The following is a 21,954-nucleotide window of genomic DNA, read 5'->3' as shown; positions in this document are numbered from 1 at the left end:
TGATCAACCAGTAATTTGTTAATACCATCTACATTCAAATTGTCAGAGCCTTCGTTTTGAAATTTATTTGATAAATTAATAATGCCAGTTAATCCCTCTTCAGTTGTTAGAACCATATTCCCTGGTACAACCACTTCTGGCCATATTGCTTTCCAGCAAGCATTTAAAGTTGGTGGCTTTGTTATCTCTCAAAGTTAAAGCAATATTCTTGATACACCTTAAAATTGTGTATTTATTCCAGGCTTCTCTGACTGTAAGTGATTGATTATCTTCCAGTTTATTAAAAATATCATTAAAACTCCATTTTATATAATTAATCTTAAAGGTGGAAATAATGCCTTGATCTAAAGATTGGATCAAGGAAGTTGTATTTGGTGGCAAATATACAACTTTTATATTTGGATGTTCTAAATTGTATGAATGACCAGATGCATTATAGAAAGCTAAAAGTATTTTAAAAGGAAGACGTTTTCCTTCATATAATTTTTAGCTTCTACAGCAAAACGTTTGTAAATCAGTCCCCCAAAATATCAATAGTCACCCATGCTTTTTTATTTGCCATCCAGTGAATGGGAAGATTATTAATAATGGTTAGTATTAGTTCTTTGCACATTGCTGAGTTAAGCTATTGGTTTTTTAGAAAGTGTAATTGCTAATAATGGAAATGAAAAAGAAAGAACTGCATAAAATGAGACCGTGTAAATGGAGATGTATAAACAGTCTATGTAAACCAGGGTGGCGCAAGGAGGGATTATTTACCTCATATAAAAAAGCTCGTGTAAAAAAATACCATGTAAGTTGAGGGACAGGTGTATTGGGAATTATTTTTACCATCATGTTGTGTTTTTTCTCTAATCCTACTCTCCCACTCAAAGTTTCTGTTCTCACTTCCTATTCTACCTCCTTCCATTTTTCCACCTAATATAATAGAGAAAGAAAAAGAAACAACTTAAGTATCCATTTGTACGTAAATGGTTATGAAACTTCATACTGTAGAAAATGATGCAGTGTTTAAAAGAATGAGGTAGTTTTATAAGTTGAAATGAATTAAGGCAAATGAAAAAGAAAACCCAGGAGTACTGGGATGTGGTCAGATCTAATAATTACTATTTGTAATAGAGGAAAATTGTAAATACAGTTTTTGCTATAATAATATAGAATAATTTTTGAGATTTTTTTCTATTTTAAATGAACTATCGGAGGGTTCAGTGTGTGTAATTTTTAATATTCACACAGTTTGAACTGAAAACACCTTAATTTCTTAATGAAGGATGATATTTGGAAGGAATAGTAGAAGATCCTGTTAATTTCTAAAGCAAATGAACAATGTGATTAATTTTTAGTGTATAATGTTTTGAGAAGAATGTTAAATAAGGTACAGTTAGGAAATGCAGTTTCTCTCTACGTACTTCCCCTACTTCCTTTTCTCTTTCTCTTCTCCCTCTGAGACCTTTTTCCTTATAAACTGAATTTTAAAGTTATTTTTAAAAATTAAACCCAATTTTATAACTTCTGCAAAGAGTAATATGTGAGGAATATTTTATTTTAGGAGGACCTCGTGATCTGTTTAGGCTTAATATTTTTTTCTTGTAAAAATAATGGAATTCAGTAGTTTCCTATTTTGTAATTTTTTTTATTATTGAAAGATAACCCTTATTATCTTTATTATTCATTTTTCATTTTAGGAGACTGGAGAAGCTGGCTGGTGGAAGGGTGAACTTAATGGTAAAGAAGGAGTATTTCCAGATAATTTTGCTGTTCAGATAAATGAACTGGATAAGGACTTTCCAGTAAGCTTTTATTTTTCAATGATGATAATAGTTTAAAGAACCTTTTGTCAATATTTCTTTAAAAATAGAGTTTTTACATTGTTACTGAATAATTTTATGAGAGTCTTTTAGGTTTATATTTTCAAGAAAAGTTACTTGAATCATAGTAAAACAACAAGATTTCAGTTCTGTGCTTTATTTCTGGTTTTCTTTCCCCACTGACTATATTGGAGAGTAACCTTAGGCTTCATTACTTTATTATAATTAAAAGAAAAAAAGCTGGCCATACTAGTTATACAAATTAGTGCTTGCCTGGAAGAAATTATATTTTTATTTCATTTTGTTGAAAGTATTTTAAGGTAATGTTGATCTTACTATTATCTTGTCAGTGCATTTTTTGGGAGGATAAGAAGCAGTCTTTGCCTCCTTATAGGATTTAATATATCTGTTTCATTTCTCAGAATGAATAAAGTAAGGCTGAGTCGTTCATCACTGATCTTTTACTTTTATACAACTTGATCCCCCTTTTCCCCCATAAAAGGATGATCTAATTGAGTTTTTAAAATATGTAGAGAGAGAGAGAGTTGGACAGAGAGCAGATACTTATGGCAAGACAGTCTACCATATTTGATTTAAGCCGATGCAGAAATCTCTAACCTTTTCAGTCTTTTCATTTAGTTAAGTAGTTATTAAAGGGTACTCTGGAGGTTTATTTTACACTGTAGGAGGCCATTCCTTTGCTAGATTTGATTCACTATTGATTCAACCTTCAGTGTGCTTTATTTTTATACTTTTCTTAATGAACACATTCTTTTTTGTCTTTTATTAGATGTTTATAAAGTATTGATTATCAGTTATTTTTAATTTGGAGAAAAAATTCACTTAGAAATGTGTTTCATGTTTTTTAAGGCATTACTTGAAGTCTTAAAAATAAATGAATGCTTATAAGAGAGTTTGAATAAGTTGAGGAAAAACATACCTTTGCCTTTAGTCTTCTCTTTTAGAGTTCTGAAGAGTCAAGAATGAAAGCTAGATATACTTATTAGCTACATTTCCCCCCCCCCAAAGTCTCTTACCCTTTTTCTGCCACCCCTCCCGCCCCACTAAACTCGGCTGTTAAAAAAGGGGTAAAATAGTGTATAGGAAAACTAGGGGAGGCAGGACAGAACATTTTTGCTCATCATTAAGGTTTTTTATCTAACAATGATAAGTTTTGAAATATTTGAATTTTGATCAAGGAGGTATTTGTTTTAATAGAGTAAATTTTTAGTTAGTGACCTTTTATGGAGTTGTTAGGATCTTTATAATTTTTGGCAGGGATGAGGAGAGATGTTCATATAATTTTGATTATTAATGATCAGAATTTATTTTTGGTATATTCAATATGTATGTATTGAACTATTTTCACTATTATTATTTTAATAGAAACCAAAGAAACCACCACCTCCTGCTAAGGGTCCAGGTATGTAATAAATATTATTCATTTTGTTGTTTTTCATATTTTTAAGTTCTAAAATGGTGAAATTGGGACTTAGGCAAACCATTTAATTGCAAAAAAACACAAATATGTGTGCTATATACAAATTTTTAGAAATACATAAAAATCGAGTGTTTACATACATTAATATCTGTCCATATTTTTTTAAAGTACAAACTATGTAAATAGGAATCTTGAAAATAATTTGGATACTTTAGTTATAGAGATTTCGAGTTAAGAAAACAGACTAAATTTAAGTCTGCTATAGAAGTATATTTATTTAATATTATTGACCTGGCCAATTATTCTACCTTTTCAGATGAAATCCATTTGTTAATGTCTCAAACAATACTGATTATTTATGTACTCTTCCTTTAGAGAGTCCGTTAGGGATTAAACAAACTAGAAGAGTATTTTTTTAAATTGTTGAATTAATCAAATCTAGAAGAGTTTTCTAGTTAACATTTTAAAATCTGGGCCTTGTCTATTTCTATAAGTTCTAGTCTCTGATTTCTGATTTTTACAAATGCAGTACAAATTTTTTTTTTGAAAGATTGCACTTTTTATAGAATAATGCAACCTTTTCCATCCTCCATGGTTTCAGCTTTGTACTTGTTAACCTAATGCCAGAGGAAGGATAGCACAATTTAAAAGTAATTGTTTAGAAGTTCATGTTGAAGGCCTTTTAGCCACTAGTTAAACAGAGCTTTTAAAATTAATTAAAATTAAATGAAATAAAACATTTAATTCCAGAGCCGCAAGTAGCAGCATTTTAAATCTCAGTAGTCAGTGTTGGACAACACAAAAATAGAATATTTCCATCATCACAGGTAGTTCTACTGGGCAGTGGTGTAGAGGATATGAATACCTTCATTTGACAAAGAAGGAACTGAGATTATGGTTATTACTTACTCATGGTAATAGTGACAGGGGCAAGATTAGATATTGAGCCTAGTGATTGTGGTACATTGTTTTTTTTCCTGCTAAACCATGTTTTCATCTGCTGTTATTTTTAAACTAACCTTTGCTTTTTAGTAGTATAATTGTCTTTGTGCTTTAAAATGATTTTAAAAAAAAAACAATATTAACTTTTTTTCCTCAGCCCCAAAGCCTGAGCTGGTATCTGCAGAGAAGAAGTATTTTCCTATAAAAGCTGAAGAAAAAGGTGAGGCTACTTTTTACACTTCTAGAAAAGTAACTCCTTATTTTGTTGTCATTGCAAAGAAAAACATCTCTCCACACCGAGTCATTTACACTGATTTTTAACAGGTGTTCAATATTTACTTTGCAGTTCTTGAAGTTTTCTGGAGCGATAGGAAATTAAGATTTTACTCAAACCGATACCAGTTTACATTCATTAAAATGTCTAAAGATGTACTATTTAATCTTACTTATTTCAAGTAATGTATAAGAAAACTAAGCATGAACAGTTATATGTTTATTATTTTTAGTGTCCCAGTTGAAATAAAATATAAAAAATTCTTAAATATAAGAGTGTGTTCCTACTTAAAACATGGAAGTGATTTATTATGTATTACTTAATTTTTTCCCTTAATTTTGTTATTTTTTTCACCTTTTTGTTAGGGCTTATTATTTTTGCAAATAAAGAGCTCTCATTGAAATAAAGATAGCTTTATGAAAAAACTCAGTACATTTTCCAGTTTTGTATTACTTAATTTTCACTGCATATATCTGCCATGTAAATTTGGAAAGTTATTCCAAGATACCTTATTATTACAAGTTATTACAAGATAATGTAATTTGTTAAAAACATTACTTGTTTTGTTGTTAATTTGGAGAAAATACCTTCTTTGTACGGGAAGATCTGGAATGGTTCTATCTAGTAGATTAGGTTATATATACATGCAAAAACTCGAATACTGTTTTAGAATACTTTTGTTTCTACTGCCAGTGCTATTTTTATTGCCCATTTTTATCTCTTGCCAAAAGTATTACTATATTCTCTTAACTGATTTCTCTTACTTTAGTCTCTTGTCTGGCTTATATATTACATTGTTACTAGATTGATTTTTTTAATAGATTGTTTTTTAGAACAGTTTTAGATTCACAGTGAAATTAATCAGAAAATACAGAGTTCCCATGTACTCCCTACGCCCACACATGCACAGTTTCTTCCCCATTATCAACATCCTGCAGCAGAGTGGTACATTTGTTCCGATAAATGCATCTCCATTGATACATTATTATCACCCAGAATTTATAGTTTACATTAGGGTTCACTTCTGGTATACATTTTATAAGTTTTGATAAATGTTTATTTTGACAAATGTGTCACTGTAATATATAGGATTGTCTTACTGCCCTAAAAGTCCTCCATGCTCTCTGCCTTTTCATTTCTCCCTTCCCCCAATCCCTGGCAACCACTGATCTTTTATTGTCTCTGTAATTTTGCCTTTTTCAGAATGTCATAGTTGTAATCATACTTTATATAGTTTTTTCAAATTAGCTTCTTTCACTTTGTAATATATTTAAAGTTTTCATATCTTTTTCAAGGTTTAGTAACTCATTTCTTTTTAGTGCTGATTAGTATTCCATTGTCAGATGTACCATAGTTTATCTGTTCACCTATGAGAAGAGTATCTTGGTTGCTTCCAAGCTTTGGCAGTTATGAATTAAAGCTGCTATAAATGTATCCATGTAGGTTTTTGTATGGACATAAATTTTCATTTCATCAGGGTAAATACCAAAAAGTGTGATTGCTAGATTGTGTGATAAGAGTATGTTTAGTTTTGTAAGAAGCTGCCAAACTGTCTTCCTAGATGGTGCAAAGTATACCATTTTTCAATTTCACCAACAGTGAATGAGAGTTCCTGTTGTTCCACATCCTGGTCAATATTTAATATTGTAATTTTAAAAATGTAAATCACATTTTACATTTTTGTTACCATCTTCTAAAGATGGCAGTTTCTTACAAAACTAAACATTTTTGTTACCATCTTCTAAAGATTTTCACTCATTTAATATAGCAGCCACACTCTTGTCCCTGAATATGTTATACACCTTGATAGCTTTTATTTCTTTTTCATGATCTGCGCTCAGCTTGGAAGGTTTTTCTATTTCTTTATTTTTTTACATTGGAGAATTTTTATGATACAAAAATAATTTATACTTAACAAAGGAATTTCTTAATCTAATAAACTAATCTAATAATCTAATAAACTAATCCTGGACTCAGACCTAATGATAGTTATGTCACAAAGATTAGTCCTTTGTGACATAACTATCATTAGATCTGAGTCCAGGAGTAGTTTATTTTAGTATTTGGTTATAATCTGTCCTACATGAAAAAAAAATCATCTTACAAAGATATGTAGAACCAAATGTAAGAAGTATGTTGCTGGCTTCATTATCTACATTATGACATTCCTTTTGTAGTTCTATCAAGTAGATAGAGAGTTGCTAAAATTCAAATACATACTTTCCCTATTCCCTGAAATCAGTCAGTTGATCTTAAAAACTGAGTAGAAGGTGATGCAGTTTTATTACATTTATCTGCTCAAAATCCTGGTATATACAGTGGAATATTACTCAGCCATTAAAAAAATGAATTCCTACCATTTGCAACGACATGGATGGACCTAGAGGTTATTATGCTGAAATAAGTCAGACAGAGAAAGAAAAACATCATGATTTCACTTATATGGGGAACCTAAGGAACAAAAAGAACACAGTAATCAAAAACAGACTCACAAATATAGTGGTCAATTTGATGATGGACAGAGGAGAGAGGGATTGAGGGACTGGGAGAATGAGGTGAAGGATTAAGGGATATCAACTACAAATTAGTAGTTGATAGTTGGTCACGGGGAGGGGAGCATGCCAGAGGGAATGCAGTTAACATTAATATGATGCCTAGGTGGAGGGCCAGTGGAGGGAGGGAGCATTTGGGGGGATAATTTTATGAATTATATAGATGTCTAATGTACTGTATACTTGAAACTAATTTAAATAAATAAATTAGAAAAAACTGGTCATGGTGAAGTAGCAGGGCTGAATTTGCCTTCCTGCGTTTAATAACTAGAAAACTGGACAAAATATATGAAATAATTTTCGATATTGGGTAATAGACAAAGACTGTTAACACTGAGAGAAGTTATCACTGAAATTATAAGCCCTAAAATTATCCCCAGTTTATTGACTAGAAGCAGTTTATGGGCAGCAGAAGAGAGGAAGCCAGATAGAATCCAGTGTGTTTTTTTTTTTTTTTTTAACAGAGTTGAGGAGATTGGAAATAGGTGTTTAAAAGGAGGCAAAGGTAGCTACAGTTTGTAGGGCGGAGTGCCAGAATGGAGGTAACTGCACAGAGAGAGCACACGGAGATCTCTATAGAGTTTACCATGAGGCTTTGGTTGAGTACTGAATTAATACATGTGTGAAGAAAACTTCCATAGCTGGAGAAATAACTATTGGAAAGCATTTGATGAAGCAATTTCTGGAACTCACAAATTGTTCATGTTCCCATAGCCACAGTGGAAAGACCTCATAAGGCATTGGTTAGAGTCCATCAAAGGGCATATCACCTTAGACTAAAGGATTCTCTGTATCTGCTTTGGAAACAGATCCAAATGATTCCAGAACAAAATTCAATACAATTAAAAAGAATACAGGCATGACTTGTTTTATTGTGTTTGGCTTTATTGTGCTTCACAGATATGTTTTTCACAAATTGAAGACAAGACCCTTCCTTCACCAGCAAAAGATTACAACTTGCTTTATTGTGATCTTTGCTTTACTGTGGTGGTTTGGACCCAAACCCACAATATCTTCATGGTGTGCCTGTATAAGAAAATTTCGCACCAAAGTGTGTAAAATTCACAATATTCATTATCTGGTCAAAATGATGAGGCATGGAAAGAAACAGAAAAATAGTAACCCATAACTCAAGGAAAAATCAGTCAATTTAAACAGACCCAGAAATGACAAGAGATAATGGAAATAGCTGCAAGGACCTTAAAACAGCTTATAAATGTATCCCACATGTTCAAGAAATTTGAATACGATGATGAGAGAAATGGAAAATATGAAAAAAAGAAACCCAAATCGAATGTTTGCAGATGAGGAATACAGTATCTGAAATGAGGAAAAAAACACTAGATGGAATTATTAGTAGATTGGAAACTACAGAAGAAAATATTAGTTAACTGGGAAATAAAGCAATAGAAACTATCTAAAATCTATAGAAAAAAAAGACTAGGAAAAAAAATGAACAGAGCATCAGTGACCTGAGAGACAATATCAGTTGGTTTTACTTTTGTGTAATTGGACTCCCTGAAGCAATTGAGAGAGTGGGAACAGGAAAAACTATTTGAAGAAATAATGGTTGCAAAGTTTTCATATTTGGTGAAGACTAAAAGTCCAGGGATCGAAGAATCTCAGTGAACTCCATAGGAAATGTTGTAAGTTCTTTTTGGCAGAAAGGAAATGATGCCTATGTATGCATTTGGATGTATACAAATTAATGAGGAATGCCAGAAATGGTAAATAAGCGAGTAAATACAAAATACATTGTTTTTAACTTTTAACAGCAAGCTTTTCACTGAAAAGTTTAAAACTTAAAGTTTTGGTTTTAAATTTTAAGTATGCAAATATAAGAAATTTTTTTTTTATAAGCGAAACAAGTATAATGTATAATAAAGGAAATAGTTCTTAATATTTCAGAATATTCTTAGTAACCTGACATGGCTTTAATAGCCCTGTTGCAAGAAATAGGGAAAAATGCCAGTGCTTTGCATAGTAACCTTTGGACACATGCATTGGGGGAGAGAGCTAATTTCAATCTAAATATTAAATGTTGGTAGAGATTAAAGTATTTCTTTTTAAATAAAAACAAACATAAATTATAGTTCTACCCTTGTTCCACAGTCAACAGACGGTTGCTTTTCAAACCATGGCTAGGAACAAATTAAGGAGCCTAGGCCTCTGACAGGTATATTCCATCAATATGTGTATTCATGACTTTTATCTCTCAAGAGATAATTGCACAGAAGATATACTTTGAAAAGTTATTTAGTGTTGGGGAGGGAAAAAAAAGGAGCTACTAGAAAACACAAAACTGAGCATCCTACCCTTGACTCTTAAGTGACATCATTTCATGGAGTAGTTTTTCAATTCTTAAGAATGGAGTTTAAATCTTGACCATGTACACCCTGCCCCAAGCTGTCATCTGGATTTTCTTAAACCTACTTAGCAGTTTCCAGCTTCCTCTTTTCTAGAGGCGCCTTGAATGCCGGTCATGCTGTGCCTTAGGAGAGTAATAATATCAACACTTTGGAGTACAAATTTTTCTCCTGCATTTTGGGAAGACTTTTTTGAACATACTTTTTAGTAGTACATTTCATTCTTGGTACCCTTTATACCCTTGGTGTGAAATATGTGCAACAGGAAGGGATGAATTGATGTTTATTTTGGAGTGCCAGGTAGTGTGGCATATAAATGTGTAGGATAGAATGTAACAAAAACTCTATCAGGCTTATAAAAAAATCACTTAAATAACCTTATTAATATGTTCTCTCTCATGGCCCTAGTCACATCCACAAGAAGAGCGTAATAGGCTCCTGAAGCCTAGCCTGGTGTACCACATTTTTATTATTAGAGACAGTGAATCCTCACTCACTTTTGCTTGAGGAACATTTCTTCTAGAGTTTTTATTTGAGAAGTTGAGCTCAGCCTTCTTATTTTTCAGTTGACAATAAACCCCTCAAAGCAGGAACTAAGCACCAATGTTAATAATGGCAATCTGGTTTTCTAATTAGCAATGAGAAGGGAGAGTTGTGCTGGTGGATGATATTCCTTCTTGAGGGTTTTTTTTGTTTTTTTTTTTTAAATCTCTGCATCTAGATTTTAGCCTGATATTGAAGGGCAGTAAGTTAAAATTGCTGGGAAGATGTAGTCACATGCTAGGAATTTACTACTGATAAATAAGATTAAGGTTCTAGTTGGGGGATTTCTGGGACATTCAACCCCAGTAAATCTTAACCTCTATCTCCAAGAAAAAGGTTTGGGGCTCAACTGACTACATCGACTTTGCCTTTTACAGAGTATCATGTGGCTGCTGCAGGCTCCCATCGACAGGGCTAGTAGCATCATTAGTTCATTCACTGAACAAAAAATTAAGAACTGTCAGAGTTTGTTCTTTTGTTGTCTTATTATTGTTTCTTGCAATCATGTATCTAAAAGCTCACAGCTTCAATCACCAATCTGTATGCTGCAGACTCCAGTCAGTATTTGGTTGGAGTTGTTTTGACATTCATTACTTTCTTTGTACTTCCATTTGTTTGCATTTTATACTTTCTGCCTAATGTAGAGATTGAGGACCTAATGGTGGAACGCATTTTGTTGAAAATATATTTTTTTCTCCTCGTTCTTGAAAGGTATTTTTGCCTTACATTGAATTCTAAGTTGGCAGAATAGTAGGTCTTGATACATACTGCTTAAAATGGAAGTCTTTAGGTGTCTACATCTTGCTTAGGAGCATTTCTTTTTCTTTGTGTGAATAATTAATTTATAAAGAGTAAAAACTTTGTGAAAATTTAAATGTAATAAAAAGGTACGTATTTTCCAATTCATTCATTGGCCATGGACTGTTAAATCAGTATTCTTCATATTGCAGAGTGATTTAGAGATCAGTGTTCAGAATATGCTTTTAAGTAATTATGTGCTCTCAAGCCTTGATGTAATACAGTTTACTTTAGTGTGGAATTAAAATCAAGATTCATGTGTTTAAGACTCATTTAAGGCCATTTATTATTGGAGGTACTAAACTCAAGTGCCTTTTCATCTGTGACAATCTGTAGTACATAAACTCTGAGTTGAGAGCTGTGGAGGACTCTATTGTATTTTATATTTAGTGTGCTTACCAAAAAGGAAATGATACTTATCTCTAATGTTCTACAAAGAAAATTTTGATTTCTGTAATATATCACTTCAGTTTGAACCTAAAAATAATATTGACCTCTTAAGAAGTAGCAAACAATATTCTTTCTTTATAGACACACTTGAAACAGACTTAACCAAATGTTAAACATGCAATAACATAAAATCAGTCAGTATGTGTGAGGCAACTGGCTTATGTTAGTTGCTAGGAAGGTTAAAAAAAATTTTTTTTTATATTTTAAAATGATATTCTGACAAAAACAATTCCTAGTTGGAATAGTTAATATATATAATAATGAGGTCGTGATTATGCAGAGACTTAGAAAAATGAGCAGAATGTGTTGACTGGAAAAGAGAAGTTTATTCCACAGAAAGAGAATATGAAAAGAATGAGAGAAAGCGTATCATATTCAGGAAATGGTTATAGGCACCAGGGAGGAATTTTGAGAAACTAAGCTAGAAAGGTAGCTTGGTATAGTTGTTCTCAATCCTGGTGGCATATTAGAAGTTCTTGGGTGTCTACAAAATATGCCTGATGCTTAGGATCTTCTACAGAATTTTCATAGAGTAGGATGCAGATATTAGTATTTATAAAGCGCTCCACATGATTCTAATCTGAGGACAAAATTGACAACTACTTGTGTAGTTTATGAAAGGCCTTTGGATGATTTGAGAAGGAATGTGTATCTAACTATTTGTTTATATCTTGCCCTTCTCCAAAAAAGATTTAAAGTAGTGATAGGGGTTTTAGAATTTATACTGTGGAAAATATGTGTGTATGTGTATGTATTTCATATTTATATGTGTATGTTATATGCAACACATCATTTTAATGTGTTTGAATGCTTCCTATTGCAATTTGGAAAAAATATCCAGCTTATAATATTTTCTTCTCAAAAGGAGACTTTATCTAAATTACATTAGCCTTAGCCTAGCCTTCATGGTTTTGCATGATCTGGCCCCTCTTGACTTTTCTTATATATTTATACTCCTCTTTTCTTGCTCACTGTATGTAATATAGTCTCTCACTATGCGATGTTCGTGGAATGCCAGATTTTTTCCTCATAGTTTCATGATATAGTACCCTTTTCCTGGAATCCTGTATTCCCCTCAGAATCTCTTTATGGCTGATTCTTTCTCATTTTCCAGGTTTGTTATAATGTCCAGCATAATGTCACCTTGACATGTCTTTTTTTTTAAACTACCTGTCTCAGATATTTCTCATTATTGTATGTCATATATTAGTTTAGATACTTTTTAAATATTTTTTCCACATGTGACTAAACTTCATAAGAGCAAAGGCATAAGGTGTGTGTGTATATGTGTGTATCTAAATCTTATTTGACATTGGTTCTTTAATTTATTGCACAGTAGGTATATAATGCATAGAGTATACTCAGTACAGTTTTTATTGTATAATTTAAAGACTGATGTGACATGTTATTCAGATATGTTTTTTTGAAACTTTGTTCTCATGCTGTTTAGAAGATATAGTGGTGGTATGGATAAAAGGAAGTTGGAATCCTTACTCAAACTGAATTAAACAATAAGGAAACAGTCTTACATGATTGGAAGTCTAGAAGTAGGAGTTGTATGACACCATTCTCCCCAACTCGGTAATTTCATTATGGACCTGGATTATCTCTCTCTCTCCATTCTGCCATCCTTAGTGTCTACTTTATCTTCAGATTGGTTCCCCTTGTGGTCACAAGAATGCTGACAGTGACAATCAGGGCTACATGATTTCTTGTTCATTTGATGGGAAAGAGAGGAAAACCTCTCCACAGCCATGGAATGTAAGTCCTTTTCAGTTTTTTGGAGCAACTTTGGGTACATGTTTGCTTGTAGACCAATCAGTCTTGTAAAAAGAATGCTGTGCACTTACTGGCTTGGTGTAATCATATGAAAGTAGGATGTAGCTGAGTGTATCAACTACATGACGTGCTAAAGATATGTTTAGGCTCTACCATAAAGAAGGTGGTTTAGGTTTTTACATTAGCACATCTTGTTGACTAAATGGATCCCAGTGGTTGTGAGGATGAGGAAATGAAGTAGGTATGAAATAGATACAGTTTCTGGGGGAAAATATGTATGAGTTCAGCTTTTGACATGGAATTTGGTATGAATACGGGAAGTAAGGGATAAACCTTTGCAAAGGCTTTGTATTAAGTTTTTATTTGGAAAGTACTATCATGAAGTTAGCTGTTAAATTTATGAATATGAGTCACATTGTTCAAGAAGATTGCTAAGAGTGAGAATGGGAAGAGAGCTTAGAATATGTACATTTCTAAGATTCTTAGAATATGTTCATTTAAAGAATTTTTGGATGAGCTGGAACTCTTGAAGAAGACTGATAATAGTCATAGAGATAGGTAGAGAATGATCAGAGAATGGTGTCATGAAAGCCAAGGCAGTAGATGTTAAAGTTGAAGCAAAAGATTCTTCTGACAATGACAAATGAGGACTAAATCTGCTGAGAACAACTAGAAGGGTTGTGTGAAATATATACAGATGCTTCTTGACTTATGATGGGGTTATGGCCTGATAAAACTCACTGTAAATTGAAAATACCATTGTTGAAAATGTAGTTCATACATCTAACCTACCAAACATAGTTTAGGCTGACTTACTTTAAACCTGGTTAGAACACTCACATTAGCATACGATTGAGCAAAATCATCTGACAGAACAAATACTCTGTAGACTATTGGTTGTTTACCCTCATGATTGCATGGCTGACTGGGAGCTGCGCCTTGCTACGACTTCCCAGCATCATAAGAGTATCAGACTGCATATCACTAGCATGGGAAAAGATCAAAATTCGAAGTACGATTTCTGCTGAATGTGTATCACTTTCACATCAATAAGTCAAACCATCCTAAGTTGGGAACTACTACTGCCAGAAATTATAGAGCCAAGATCTAAAAGAGGAGTGGAGCTCAGTGAATAAGTTGAGCATTTGAGCCTGTGTTTCCTTTTGAGTTGCCAATTCTGAAGGTGGTAGCTGTGACTCTGAAAGGAACTTTCAATAGATTTTTGAGTTCAAGGAGACAGAAATTGGAGTTCAGAGCCCATAATAAAGGAAATACCTTAGTAAACTTCTGAACTTTGAATTGGGTTGTCAGAGAACTTCATTTATGGGAAATAGGAAATGGAAATACAGGCATACCTCGAAGATATTGCAGATTCATTCCAGACCACCACAATAAAGCAAGTCATAATCTTTTTGCAGATGGAGGGTCTTGCCTTCAATTTGTAAAACAAAACAAAACGAAACAAAAAACACCTCTGTGAAGCACAATAATGTGAACTGCAATAAAACAAGGTATGCCTGTTGAACTACCTTTCAAAAGTACTGAAGCCCAGCTTCTCATTGCCTAAATCTTTGATTTGGAAGAAGGCAGTCTGGGATTTTTATAGCCCTAGTTACCGGAAGCAAAAGCAAATCTTTATTCTCTGGAGAAAATGAAATCAATTAGAACTTTAAGTTATCTTTATATATTTTCATATAAATGTCTTTTGTCATATGCTCATTCAGAAATAACCAGACATACTTGGATATGGCACATGACTAGAAACCAAAAACAGAAAATGAAACCTGACCCACAAGGGTCATTGGACATACCAGACACGAGCTATAAAGTAAAGTATCTATGCTTAATATACGTTCAAAATAATAAAAGATGTGGTAATTTTGACAGAACTAGAATCATGTAAATGTAAGCATAAGTAAATGTAAGTATAAATGAATTTTGTAAATGTAAATATATCTGATATACATGTATAGGGTTATGTGTATACACACCTGTTAATATATACATGTATGCATATTTTCAAAAGAACATTTTTTGAATTGAAGTTTAGAGGGGATAAAGAAATGGAAAATATAGAAAGTACCTTAAGAGACATACAGCATACAATGAAAAAGGTCTACAATACCTGTAATTGAAGACCTAGATGGGGAGGAGAGAGAATGGAGCTGAAACCTTATTTGAAGATATAATGGTTTCCAGTTTTCCACAAAGGATGAAAAGAAAAAGCCACAGAGTCAAAAGGTACTGTGGAGCCCAACCTGGAAATGTGTAAAGAAAACTACTCTATACACTCACTATAGTCATGCTACTGTAAACAAAAGACAAAGATAATACTGAAAGCAGCCAGAGAATAAGACATATTACCTTAGAAGAACAAAAATAAGATTGACAGTTGTTTCTCAGTAGAAAAAAATGAAAGCCAGAAGACAGTGGAATTACATCATCAAAGTGTTAAAGGAAATAACTGCTAATCTAGAATTATATTGCCAGTGAAAATATCTTCAGAAAAAAATGAAGAAAGACATTTTTAGACCAATTAAATCTGAAAGAATTTATTATCACTAGTATGCTAGTACTGTAGAGAGTATTAACGGGTGTTATTCAAGCAGAAGGGAAAAGATTCCAAATGTAAGGTTAGAGTTGTGGAAATGAAGAGCCAACAGAAAGACAAATAAGTAGGTAAATATAAATATTGACTGTATGAACTTTAATGTGTGTTGTAATCTCTAGGCAACTACAGAAAATAGAATGTGTAAGTAGAAAGGTAATAGGAGAATATGGAATAATAAAAATACAAAGAAGGCAAGAAAGAAAATGAAAATAGACCAAGTGATAAAAAGGTAACAAATATTAAGTAATTACAGAAAATATAAATGGACTAAATATTCCAATTAAAAGAAAAATTGTTAGATTCAAAAGGAAAAAAAGACCTTCCATGTTCTGTTAACAAGCTGCATACCTTAATGATAAGGATTCAGGAAGGATTAAGTTGAAAGGGCGGACAAAAATATTACAGGCAAACCTCAGTCAAAGCTGGTCTAACTATATTAATAGTTGACAAAGTAGACAAAATGAAGCAAGAAGCATTATTTGAGACTTAATTAAGGCCATGTGATTTATTACAAAGTTGCTATTGTATTATAGAAAAGATGAAGTAAATAATGTTAATTGATATCCATATAAGAAATATATAAATCTTAACCTCTACCTCACATTGTACACACATTTGAATTCAGAAATAGATCGATAGGTGTTTGCCTTGTGACCAAAGTTGTACCTACAGTGAGAAAGAACATTCTTTTCTACAAATGGTACTAAATGAAAGTTTTACCCTACCTTATAAAATGCATAAAAGTCAATTCCATGGGTTGTGGCTCTAAATTTTCTGAAAGATAACTCAAAAATGTAGTTCAGAGTATTGAATAGGCACTTTATCAAAGTATGAAAAATTAATTTTATTGCTCAGCAAGGAAATATAATTTTAAACCAAAGTAAGGTTCTCACCAAAATGAAAAGAAAAAAAAAGTAATAATACTAAATGATGAGGATACAGATTAGTAGAACTCCCTTATACTATTGGTGAGAATGTATGTTGTTGTATCTAATATGGAGAACTAAAGTTGAATATATCCATGTCCTATTATCCAGCACTTTTGTTCCTAATTATGTACCCAGCAGAAATGTATGATCCATGTGTACACGAAAAGACTCAAATAAGCGAGTTTTTCATAGCATTATTGATATTGGCCCCCAATTGGAAACAGCATAAATGTCCACTAGCAACTGAATGCATAAATAAATTGAAGTATATTCATACCAGGAGACTACATAGCAACAAGTGATTGAACTAGAGTTTCACACAGCAACATGAATCATTGATTTCATTGATCTAAAGTTAAATTATGCAAAAGTGACCTATGATGTTAAAAGACACTTTTGGATAGGAGCAGTGGGGTAGTAATTAATTGGGAAGTGGCATGAGGGAAACTGTAATGTGGCTAATTCTTGGCCTGAGTGGTAGTTACTCAGGTGTGTTCATGTGGTGATAACTTCTTCTTTTCCTTTTCCTTTTTTTTTTTTTTTTTTTGATCACTTCTTGAGCTTTGTATTCATGCTTCTGAAAATATGTTATACGTCAGTTCAAGTCACTCCAGTGAGATAAATACGGGTAGATTTTTTTTCCCCTAAAATTTTGGGAAAATAGATTCAATTAAGAATATATACTTGCTACTTTTTGTTTTAGTGCTGTGTTTTTCTCTTAATGCATCTCCAAGTGACCACTGATAGAGCATGGAATATTTGATTTTTTAGTTAGAATTTATGCACTTGTAATGATTCACACTTTGGTGCCATTCATGCAGCAGGGAACTAACTCTCATCTGAATTAATAATAGATTAACTATGTACATGTTTAATGTATTGCTGTATTCTATGATAAATATGATAAAGATATATTTTAGTTATTTTGATATATTTTTAGCTGCCATTTATTTTTAGCTGTTTTTAGTAAAATTTTCTTTATACACATGATAACTCTTTTTTCTAAAATTATAATATCTGTATCTTACATATCTCTTTGGGCATTTGAATAGCTAGCAAGAAGACTTTTTCCTCCGAAATCTAAATTTCCTCCTTTTTTTGGTGAATTTCTAGCTAAAGTTCTATGCACAATTGGATATCCCCTGCCTCATATCATATACAAAATTTGACTGAAAATTGATTATTCACTTAAATAAGAAGTATAAAACTAAAAGTCTTAGAAGAAGACATAGGGGTAAATCTTCATGACCTTGGATTGGGTAGTGGATTCTTAGATATGACACCAAAAGCACAGACAACAAAAGAAAAGATATTTAAATTGGAATTCATTAAATTTAAAAACTTCTGTGCATCAGAGCACATTATCAAGAAAGGGAAAAGACAAACTCCAGAATGGGAGAAAATATTTGTAAATCCTTTATTCAGTATCTGGAATATATAAAGGGTCCAATATCTAGAATATATAAAGAACTGTTAAAACTCACCAGCAAAAGACAGCCCAATCAAAAAATGGGCAAAGGACTGAAATAGACATTTTTCTAAAGGAAATACACAAATGACTAACAAGCACCATGACAAGCTGTTCAACATCTTTAGTCATTAGGGAAAAGCAACCACTATGAGCTCTACCACTTCATATTCATTAAATGGCTAAAATAATAAAAATAGAAAATAACAAGTGTTGACAAGATTGTGGAGAATTCAGACTCCTCATATATTATGCAAATATAAAATGTTTCAGCTGCTGTAAAAAAATATATATATGGTAGTTCTTCAGAAAATTACACATAGAATTACTGTATGATTCAGTCATTCCTCCTAGATACATATCCAAAAGAATTGAAAACATATTCAAACAATTAGTTGTACACATTTGTTTATGCGGCATACTTCACAATAGCCGAAAGGTAGAAACAACCCAGATGTCCTTCAACAGATGAATGGATTGTGCTGTGTTCATTGATGTTAGTTAGAAAAAGGAATAAAAAAGTGATACATCCAATGATGATGAACCTCAAAATCATTATGCTGCAGGAAATAAGCCAGACAGAAAAAGTCACACACTGTATGATTCCATGTGTATGAAATATCCAGAATAGGTAAATCTGTAGAGATGGAAGGCAGATTGGTGAATGAGAAGTAACTGATTAAGGGGAACAGTCTTTTGGTGGGATTAAAGTATTTTAGAACTATGAAGAGATTGTAAAATAATGTGAATATACTAAGTGGCACAGACCTGTTTACTTTAAAATGGTTAATTTTATGTAAGTTTTACCTCAAAAGAAATAAAATCTAGTATTTAAATTAATTGCCATCATGTATTACTTATGTAATAAATCAGCATACTATAGTTGACTTAATCATGGATATACCAGTTATGATGAATATTATTATTACATTTGATTTCCATGAATATTAAATGTGTTCTTTTGTTTTAGAATAAACTACAAAATTGAATTAATTTTAAGCTGTTAAAAGAAGTATATTCAGTTAATCAGCGAATTTCTATTTAAGTTATCCTTTAACACTTTCCTGATATTTTATGTGAAACATCTTTTCTAATATTTTGTAGAAATTTAAGTTTGAATGACCAGGGTTTTACTAGACTAAGCTATATTTTCAAATGATCCAAGGAAGCTATGCATAAATGATAAAATTGAAACTTGTATTTTCATTGTTAGATGAAATCTTATTTTGAATGAGTGGTTTATCCATGGCCTGCAGTGTTTGTTCAAGATTTATAATGACTAAGTTTCTTATTGATGTGAAATCTTGTGAAGTTATTTGTGGTCCTGTAATATAAACATTGTTTTCAAAGACCACGTAAATTTTGAAAATTACTCAGTATTACTTAGGAGTTTATTATTTTTGCATTTATGCCTTGCAACACATTTTTGCTGACTGCTATACATAAATATCTAATATGTATGCACATGTGTCAGTTTTAATACTTGTTCTTAGTACTTGAAAGATCAGGAACCAAATATGTCATCCTATATAGTACCATGCCTTTCTGGTGATAAAATTTTTTTTATTAGTGTGGTCTGTAATTATTTTCAGTGTTTTTTTTTTCTAGCATATTTTCTTACCAATTCTATAGAATTATTAAATGAAATGTTATTAATGAAATTCCTAATAAAATGATGAGAATTATAAATATAAGCCTGTAATTTCCTCATCTTTGACTAATCAATCTAGTCTCAGTTTCTGACATCTGGCTTTTTTCTCTGTCATCGTCATTGTTTTTAAATAACTCTGTTAAATGACATTAGAATTCCTATTTATTTTCAGTTCCTTCTACTTCATTTTCAGATTGTGGTCTGTATTTAAGTTTAGATAATATTGTTCTCTGCTTAGAGTAAAATCATAAGTGGTTGTATTTGAGTAGACTACCACCCTTAAAACAAAGGATGCTGAGAAGACAATAAGAAGCAAGCATTATTTGTTTAATAGATTCTTAGTAGTGGTCTCCTTCCTCACCAAAGTAAACTTTTTTTTTTAAAGGCATTTAGACTTATTATAACTTCAAAATAGATAAAACAGTGCAAACATACACAAGTAATGTTTCTTATGTTTCACACTTTTCCAGCCTGACATTAGCTTTAAGTAATAGAGAAACCTAAATAGTTTTGATTGTTAATATATTGAATATTTTTAAATAATCAGATGAAAAATCAGTGCTGGAACAGAAACCATTTAAACCAGCTGCTCCACAAGTCCCACCCAAGAAGCCTACTCCACCCACCAAAGCCAATAATTTATTAAGATCTGGAACAGTGTACCCAAAGCGACCAGAAAAACCGGTTCCTCCACCACCTCCTGCAGCCAGGTACGTTTTACCTAATTTACCTGCCTTAGACATAAATGGCTCTACTGCCATTTATGGCTCTTCTAAATCTCAAAGTAATTTTAAAAGTATTTGTTTTCCATGTTTTTTCTGTAGTCTTCAGTAATTCTGTTATATGTTAATCTTATATTCATTCACATTAGGCGAATATACTCATATTAAGCCACTTTTATAGATCTGATTTTATTATGATTAGGGTAGAGGTTAATGCTTATGAAAATAATTTTATAGAACAAAGAAAAATCAGTATTATGCTATAACATCTTTAGTGTCATTAAATCACATTGTTCAGAAATGGCCATGTTTCACATATAAGTGATTTTTGCTTCTGTTTGATTTTCTCATTTCAGGATTAATGGGGAAGTGTCAACCATTTTATCAAAATTTGAAACTGAGCCAGTATCAAAACCAAAGCTAAATTCTGAACAGTTACCACTTAGACCAAAATCAGTAGACCTAGATTCATTTACAGTTAGGAGCTCTAAAGAAACAGGTAAGTTAATATGTAGAAAGGTGGTACATTAAAAAAAGTTGCCAATTATAGTTTTTGGAATCTAAAATAAGAAATGTGTCTATGCAATTTGTGTGTGGATAGATACAGTGGAAATTAATTAAAACTTGTTTAAAATCTGTGAAGCCAAAATAGAAAAATAAAATTGAAAGGAGATAAATGGGTAGAATATTTATGTTTCACATAAGCTTTCTTACTGGTCAGAGGACTGAGATGGATATTAAGAGAGCATCCATTTATCATTCTGTCTCTTTATAATGGAATGACCATACCACCTATGTCAGGCAGATATGAATACAAAAATAAAGAGATAATATAGACTTTAAATGCCAGCACTAAATTATTTTTAAGAAGACTATTTTTACGTCTCCACTTAGTTTCAATATACTTTTGTTTCCATTTCAGGAAAATAGGATTTTTGTGACTCACTCTCTCAATATATATTAGCAGGCTTTACCTAAGTGTTGTTCCTTCAGTTTTAGGACTGATTTATCAGCCTATTAATCATTTTTATTTGTCTCTTGGTCTTTTATATCTCCTAGTTTTAAAACGGAAAACTTGAAACAGGTCTTGATAAAGGTCTCACTATTAAAAGTAGTGCACAGTCCCTACTTCGCGGTAATGGTTATTTTATAGTTCTTTAAATTTGTTTTTAAGAGGTTTTTTTTTAAAAATAACATTTTCAAAGCACTTTCTCATATATGTTCTTATTTTATCTTTACAGTAACTCTAAGAGGCAGATGCTATTTTTCCCTATTTTGCATCTAAATAAAGTAAGCTACAGACACATCAGATGTCCAAGATCACATAAATCAAAAGAGAAGTCTTTAAATCCCCTGTATATAAAGTGCTTTATGATATTCTGTAAAAATTTTTAATGTCTTAAATATATTTCTTAGCTTCAGCATTAGCATTTTATATTCACATTTAAACTTCAAGGTCGGTAACACTTAGATTTTTTGTCACTATATTGGAAAATTTACTACTTAATACCTTTCAAAAATTTTAGGTGATTTTATTTTTCTTCCCTCTTTTAAACTTGCTGATACAAAAGCTCTGATTTAAACATGGCCTCCCCTCAGTTTTTTAATTCGAATGTTTTA

The 21,954-nt window shown here is 31.9% G+C and overlaps 1 protein-coding gene across 1 annotated transcript in view; it reads left to right on the top strand.

Annotated features, from left to right (window-relative positions):
* Positions 1-21,954, top strand: part of CD2AP (CD2 associated protein) — a 106,937-nt gene that overhangs the window by 65,408 nt on the left and 19,575 nt on the right. Inside the window, exons 9-13 of the mRNA XM_006926471.3 lie at positions 1,686-1,790; positions 3,195-3,231; positions 4,349-4,411; positions 20,160-20,322; positions 20,691-20,833. Coding sequence (XP_006926533.1) covers positions 1,686-1,790; positions 3,195-3,231; positions 4,349-4,411; positions 20,160-20,322; positions 20,691-20,833 — 511 coding nt within the window. The remainder of the gene's footprint in view (positions 1-1,685; positions 1,791-3,194; positions 3,232-4,348; positions 4,412-20,159; positions 20,323-20,690; positions 20,834-21,954) is intronic.

The sequence above is a fragment of the Pteropus alecto genome, unplaced genomic scaffold (assembly GCF_000325575.1).
Source record: "Pteropus alecto unplaced genomic scaffold, ASM32557v1 scaffold7, whole genome shotgun sequence".
Taxonomy (NCBI): Eukaryota; Metazoa; Chordata; class Mammalia; order Chiroptera; family Pteropodidae; genus Pteropus; species Pteropus alecto.
Note: the sequence above shows the minus strand (reverse complement) of the source record. Positions and strands in the feature narration are given on the sequence as shown.